Source organism: Solanum verrucosum, unplaced genomic scaffold (genome assembly GCF_900185275.1).
Source record: "Solanum verrucosum unplaced genomic scaffold, falcon-dt-bn FXZP01000049.1, whole genome shotgun sequence".
In the NCBI taxonomy this organism is placed as follows: Eukaryota; Viridiplantae; Streptophyta; class Magnoliopsida; order Solanales; family Solanaceae; genus Solanum; species Solanum verrucosum.
Genome location: NW_026020221.1, coordinates 1,443,430 through 1,450,851, shown reverse-complemented (window position 1 = coordinate 1,450,851; position 7,422 = coordinate 1,443,430). Strand labels below are relative to the sequence as shown.

Below are 7,422 nucleotides of genomic sequence, written 5' to 3'. Positions count from 1 at the left end.
ATTTAGAAAACAAGGATATAATTGTCAGAAAAAATAAAACAGGGGAAGATACAAGGAATAGTTGGCCAATAGAATTAGATTCCACTTGCACCAAATTGAGAAACATCATTGTTTTGCACTTTACACTTTCTCTCCAAATAAAATATTTGTACCAAACTTTCTTTATAACTCACCCCATTTCTTTCTCCAAAAATAATATAGTTTCACACTGTTTCTTCTCCTCTCTAGTTTCTACAAACAAGAAAAAAAATGGACAGTGCAACAAGAAGAGGGCCTTTTTGTTATACTGCTTTACAAAGGAAGAGTAGCCTCACAAGTCTTTCTTCTTCTTCAATGTCATCTCCAAGATTTGCTGGTGGAAGAAAGTACTATGATACTACTAGATTTCAACAACCCCATTTCTTGGATGCTTGTTTTCTTTGTAACAAACCACTTGGTTATAACAGAGACATTTTCATGTACAGGTCAGTTTTTCTTCATTTAAAGTATGTTTCAACAAAATGTTCTTTTTTGTGATTTGTTAGTTTGATATTTTGTGCATTACTTTCAATTTACAATACTTAGAACTCTTATTATCTTTCTTTAATGTGTTTAGTTTTCGTATTTTTTGTTGGGGAGATGGATGTTTTAATAAATAGTAACTGTTGTTCTGATCAAAGATCTTATTTTTATTTAAGAATTCATTTTTTTACAAAAAACAGAGTAAAGAACTTCTTTATGGAGTACTTAGTATAAATCAGGTTAAAACAGAATTGTTTGGGTTGAATTTTCATATTGTCACATAATTAATAGGTACTATCTCATAAATTCATCCTTGTTGATTTTAATTTTTTTCCAACAAAAAAGTAACTTTACAAGATAATAATAACTATGTCCGAAAAAATAAAACATTGATTGCTATACATTTAGTCATTGTGAAAATGAGTTTGAGTAATTGTTGTTTTGATTGTAATGATGCAGAGGGGATACTCCATTCTGTAGTGAAGAATGCAGACAAGAACAGATAGATATGGATGAAGCAAAAGAGAAAAAAATAAATCTTTCAGCATCCAAGGCTTTGAGAGAAAAGGACCAGACTACTTCTCCCAAAAATTTCCATTTTCCCAGAGGCACAGTTGCTGCTGCTTGAGTCAATAAACCCAAAAATATATTACTACTCTACTTACTATATATATATATATATACATACTACTACTAAAAGCCTCATTAAAGAAAATGAGATGAACAAGTAGAATAGTTTTTTTTTAATCTTTGAATACTTTAGTAAAGTGATATGTAAATGATGATATGGAAGAGGAGGGTGTGTTGTTTTGGTTATGCTCTATATATATATATATCATATACAAAATATAGCTCTGTTTTTTGGTGGGCTGCTTAAGTTTGTGTGTTTGTATCATCTCTGTTTTTCACTAGTAATTTCAAGTGTCATCCATGGCTCAAAAAAGAATACAGGTTTTTGAAATGAGAGAAGTAATTGAAGCTTCTACATGTTAGTCCAAGTTCTTTGTATTGACTAGTGTGTTTTATTTAATTATCCACCAACTCACAACTTTTACCTTCAAATTGTTACCAAATGGACAAATGAATGTGGCTTAAAAGTATGTCACTAGGAATTTGTATCATATAAAGAGAATAGATAGATTATGCGCCGAACTTCAGAGATAAAAAAGACTATTTCTGATCCTCGATTCAAGTAAAAATAAATTTTATCCTATATTTGTGCAGGAAAAGGGTACTCAGAAAAAAGTACTAAAAACTTCAAGAGGTAAAAAGGAACCTACCAGGTGTACCGTTATGAAAGGGTGAAAATCATTGATATAAAGAAGAAAAGAATCTTAAAAACATAAATGTCACCTAAAGTTGTAGCAAAATAATTTAAGAGATTTTAAAAAAATACTTCAAAAAGTAGAAAAGAATTTTAAAACAATGATGTACAAAATTTTACACTGATAATTAATTCTTCTTCTTATTATTATTACAACAAGCTATTTGGTTATTTCTTTCACTTTCTAAGTTGACAATTGAGTTTATTATGAATAGTTAGCTGTTATCTGAGGATCTGACTATGTAAATATAATATATTATTATTATTCCACAATAATTAACCTCATTAATAATATAATGTTGTACCTTTTCTTTAATATAAATAGAAGTTAATCGAAGTAGGATCATTGAGGTTTTACGTTAGAGAATTAGCTGCTTGCTTACCTGCCGGCCTAATTTTAAGGTGAAATAGGCTTTGTAGTGCAAATTTGAATTAGTCGAATTTAAATTACTTGACTTTAAGGCTTTTAAGTAGCTCTTTTGATGAGAGTTGCGAAAGATAAAAAAAATCCACGAGAACATTAGTGTAATGAAATATCTCAATAGTAGTATAATAACACGCACAATATAATTATTAAAAATGTACTCTTATTTAGAGGGTGAAATAGTTTATCTACTTTCTTTTATATTAATTTTTTAAATATAGATTAATTATTCAAATGATATTAAAGATTATATCTCTTATAGATTTTTCTATTGTTTTTAAAAAAATAATAAAAGAGACTAAATAATCATGATTATTCCCTTTCTTATTTTGGAAAAAAAAAATCACTAAACTTTAATGCCGTGCTTTTGAAAGTTCTAATATAAACTTCTGACATTGAAACTTACCAACCAAGCCACTTGCCCAAGACAGTCAAAAGAAGAATAGGGACATTAATCTCGTTCACCATCAAAGTAAATTTTGACAGGTACGTAAGAATTATGTTAAATATATAAAGTGTATTAATAATATTGAAATTAGTGATATAGAGATTTATTTATTGTTTGATTTAAAAAACATCCTCTACATTCATTAATTTTGTATACTTTTAGGAGCAAATATATCTTGTGATGTTGTCATGTTTGCTTTAAGAATTTATATTTTAAAAAAAAATATTTTACACAAAATATATAGGAAAATTGAGGTGGGAAAAACTTGATTTTTAATTTATTTTGGATCAATTGGTGAAAAAATTTGGCTCCAATATATATCATTTCTTAATACAAGTGCAAAGTAAAAAGGTGACATATAAAATGGGACATAGGGAGTATTAACATAGTAAGTTTACCATTTTACCCCTATTAAATATTGATTATGTAGTGTATGAATTAAAACATAAGATTTTCAAAAAGTTCTACCTTTTTTTAAATAATTAATTGATGGTATAATAAGTAAAATTTCTTTCTTGATTTATCAAAATAGACAAATAACTAAAAAAAGAGAAATGGATAGATAATTAGGGACAGAGAGTACTAACAAGTAAATATAACAAAGATACAATAAAAACTTATTGGCTTTCTCTAAAATAAATAAACTTCAAGAGGTAAATATGGAGCCAACCAGGTGTACCGTTATGAAAGGGTGAAAATCATTAATATTAGGAGTGTACATGGCCGGGTTGGTTCGGATTTTTTTAAATATCAAACCAAATTATTTGTGTCGGATTTTTGAATTTATAAATCAAACCAATAAAATTCGAGTTTTTCAACCTCGGGTTTTTTCGAATTTTTTCGAGTTTTTCAGATTTTTGGGTTTTTCGGGGTTTTCCGGTCAAGTATTAATACAAACATGTAATTTACTTGTACTTCAAATATTTCTTTAGTCCTAGCAATATACAACTATCTAAGGTGTATCTTAAGAAAATAACACAAAATATGATATGAATAATGACACTACAATATCCAACAAAAAAATAATAATGAAATCGCGTAAAACAAATATTGCAAATTATAAGTCATAGTGAAAATGATCATAATTTAAAAGTACTAAATCATGCTAAAATAAGTTTAATAAGTGTTAGTTACATGACTAAATATTAAAGGAAATTAAAATTAGATTATGTATTTTAAATGTCTAAACCTATGTAAAACTAAAGAACAAATATTCAATATTATTGTCATTCTTAGTGTTGAATTGATTTTCTTTTTTCATTAGTATTAATTTGATTTTGACCAGGGGCGGAGCCACCTTGTACGAAGGGGGTTCATCCTGTCACGCCCCGAGCCTATACCCAGGGCAGGATTGACACCCGGAGACCATTGCTGGCCCCATGCGAACCCTTGGCCTGACTTTCTTAACTCAACAGAAACTTAACTCAACAGTACAACTCAATGCAATGAAAGGTTATAAAACAACCAACTAAGGCATAACATGCCAAAAGGCAGCTCGAGTCTCAAAATAGAATATTTACATATATACATAGGTGAGAGACTCAATACTAACTGACTGACTGTCTATGAAGCCTCTAAATACTGAGATGGATGTTGGGACAGACCCCGCAACACCCTAATAAAACAAAACTAAGAACACAAGATAATTAAGTCCTCCGGAAAGCAAGGAGGCTCACCACTGACTCTGGAGTGCTCAGCTGGATCAACGACGTGCCAGATGCTGATCCGGGGTACCTGTATCTGCATCGTCATAAGATGCAGGCCAACTGGCATCAGTACATTGAATGTACGAGCATGCGAGCTGGAAAGCTAAACCACAACTTAAGCTTGAAAGGAGTACAAGAGAACACTTACCTTGGCTCTGTTCAACTCATGAATAACTGAACTCAATATATAAAGCAATAAGACACATGCAATATATAAAGCTTGTAAAACTCTTAAAACATGACGTAAAAATCATATTTATAATATCATGAAAATACCATGTTTCCTCTCAAGGTCTACTTGTGCAATGTATGAATGAAGTCCCATACCCCCATCCATACTAAGCAGAACCCTCGAGGAACCATGTTCTTTCTACTGTGGGAGCTTCTCTAACCGACAAACTATCACTATGAATATGAGTGGTGTTACAACGTTTTACCTCACGTTGCCCGAGAACCATCATATACCTTGCCGTGATATAAGAAGCTAATGATACAACGTTTTACCTCACATTGCCTAAGGACCATCTTATACCTGGTCTTGATATAGGAAACTAACTTTACTAAGTGGATCCACTAGCTTAACTTTACGGGTTCATCTAAAAAGTATGACCCGTTAACTCTCATGTTGGCTACATGGTTCTTATGGAGAGTTGAGTTTAATATGAACTCTCGTCCCCAATTCGGTGCTCGATACTACTCCCAAAATGCTTTTGACTCATAAGTGTTTTAAACACATCTTTCTTTAAATGAGATAATTACTCAAAATCTAGCCCAAAGGCTCACTTGGAAACGATGTTCCTTTTTCTTGAAAACTAGCCCTAAGGTTCTTTTGGAATCAAAGTTCCTTTCTTACTCAAATGTAAAAACATTTAGAAACTTCTTTGGGAATACATAGTTCCCTAATAGCTTTTGAGAAATGAACTCAACTTACACTCTTGACTTAACTTGAGTCTTGAGACTCTTTACTTAGATTGAAACTCTAAGATCTTTGCTTGACTTGAAACTTGAGTCTAAAAATGAAGTTAAAACGTTTAATGAAGACTCTTGAAAAGATTGGAGGACTTTCTTGAACTTACTTCTTAACATGGCTTGACTTGACTCTAACTTCTCTTTAACTTGATACTAACTTGCCTTGAATTGAACTACGGATTCAAGGTATATGATCACACGTATTTGGATGAGTTCGGGATGTTTAGAAGCACTTTGGGGTGTTGGAAACAACTAGGGAACATAGGTATAACACCTAGGAACATGCATGAGAAAGCATGGAAGAATGGGGGAAACTTGGCGTCCTTGGCGCTCTGCAAGGCGCGGAGCGCCAGCCCTCGAAAGTCAGAGGTCACCTGCTGGCGCTCTGAGAGGCGCGGCGCCCCAAGGGGGAAACCTCATAGCCCCTTTTGGGGCGCGCTGGCAGGCGCGACGCGCCAACTCCCTTGCCCAAAAACTCGACTTTTCTCCCCTTTTTCTTCAACTCCAAACCATCCTTACTTCAATGGATCTAACCCCAAACACTAAGGATCATCAATCCCTCAACATACCATAGGTTACAACTAAAAACACAACCCAATCATGTCTCACAAACAACCATAAACTTCAACAACACAACTAACAACATCAACAACAACTAACAACTTCAACAACAATTCCAATCTTTCCTCAAATCATAAAATGAGCTTGGTGTGTGGGGGAAAGGATCAATCCACACAAAGAACTCACATACCTTGATAGGGATCACCCCTGACGATTTCCACGATGGAAACTTATTGATCTCCTCTTCTTCTCTTCTTCTTCTCCTCTTCACTCTCAAGAACCCTAACTTTCTCTCTTTAAAAATGGGATAAAATGATCCAAAGATCAGCCCTATAGAACAATATAATCCCAAAAGAATTGGCTTGGGAAAAGACTAAACTGCCCTTAATTTTTTTCGGACGGATTCCCTGCCAACTGCCCAACTTTCAATGGCCATAACTCGCTCATATGAACTCGGAATCAAGCAAACTCGGTGGCGTTGGAAAGGTTATTCCACAAGATTCACAACCATAACTGGAACTACTCCTAAATCATCTTGAGAGGGAAGTTATGACTGCTCAAAGTTGGCCAAAAACTCACTGATTTCCACACTTAGCCAAATTTCCAGATTTTTAAATCCTTTCCAAAAATGAAAATTTTCAAATTCCAAGCCTCTTCTTAACTATCTCAAATGGTCGGATGTTACACATCCGAACCCCCTTCAGAGAAAAATTATATTAATTTTACATGGTTAAAATAATTTTTATGTATATATAGTAGATGTCGAACCCCCTTTGGCTACTTCGTGTGCCTATTTCTACAGACTTAGAACCTCCTTATTGAAAATCCTGGTTCCGCCACTACTATGGACTATAATCTTTATTGGACCATTAGTAATTCTAACTTTCAAACATGAAATAATATATTAAAAAATAAAAACTATGAAAAAGTAGAAAAAAATATTTAAAAATTATATCAAGTAAATATTTTTACGTATAAAATAAAATTTTAAAATTATATATATATAATGTCGGGTTGGTTTGGTCTCAAGTGGAATTTTTTTAGTTGAAATCAAACCAACCCAAATATAGTCGTTTTTTTTCCAATACCAAATCGCTAGTAGGGATTTTTTCTCGATTTGACTCGATTTGCAGTTTGATTCGATTTTGTACCCCTAATTAATATAATCAATGCTAATTAAGGAAATCTGGAACATCACATAAATGACACCTAAAGTTATAGCGAATTAGTTTAAAAGATTTAAAAAAATACTTCAAAAAGAAGAAAAGAATTTTAAAAACAGATTATATACAAAATTTAACACTAATAATTAATTCTTCTTATTATTACAACAAGCTATTTGGTTATTTCTTTCACTTTCTAAGTTGACAATTGAGTTTATTATGAATAGTTAGCTGTAATCTGAGGTAACTTTAATCTGATTATGCGAAAAATATATTAAATTATTATTCCACAATAATTAACTTTTTTAACAATATAATGTTGTACC

At 32.1% G+C, this 7,422-nt stretch overlaps 1 protein-coding gene across 1 annotated transcript; it reads left to right on the top strand.

Annotated features, from left to right (window-relative positions):
• The first annotated feature begins 210 nt into the window (after positions 1–210).
• Positions 211–1,138, top strand: LOC125831651 (FCS-Like Zinc finger 1-like). The gene is made up of 2 exons (XM_049510824.1): positions 211–464; positions 961–1,138. The coding sequence occupies exons 1-2, from the start codon at positions 250–252 to the stop codon at positions 1,127–1,129; spliced, it is 384 nt and encodes a 127-aa protein (XP_049366781.1). The 5' UTR covers positions 211–249; the 3' UTR covers positions 1,130–1,138.
• Positions 1,139–7,422: the final 6,284 nt, after the last annotated feature.

Coding starts and splice junctions, on each gene's coding strand:
- LOC125831651 (XM_049510824.1), top strand. CDS start 250: ATGGACAGTGCAACAAGAAGAGGGCCTTTTTGTTATACTGCTTTACAA. Junction 465..960: donor AGAGACATTTTCATGTACAG/GTCAGTTTTTCT, acceptor GTAATGATGCAG/AGGGGATACTCCATTCTGTA.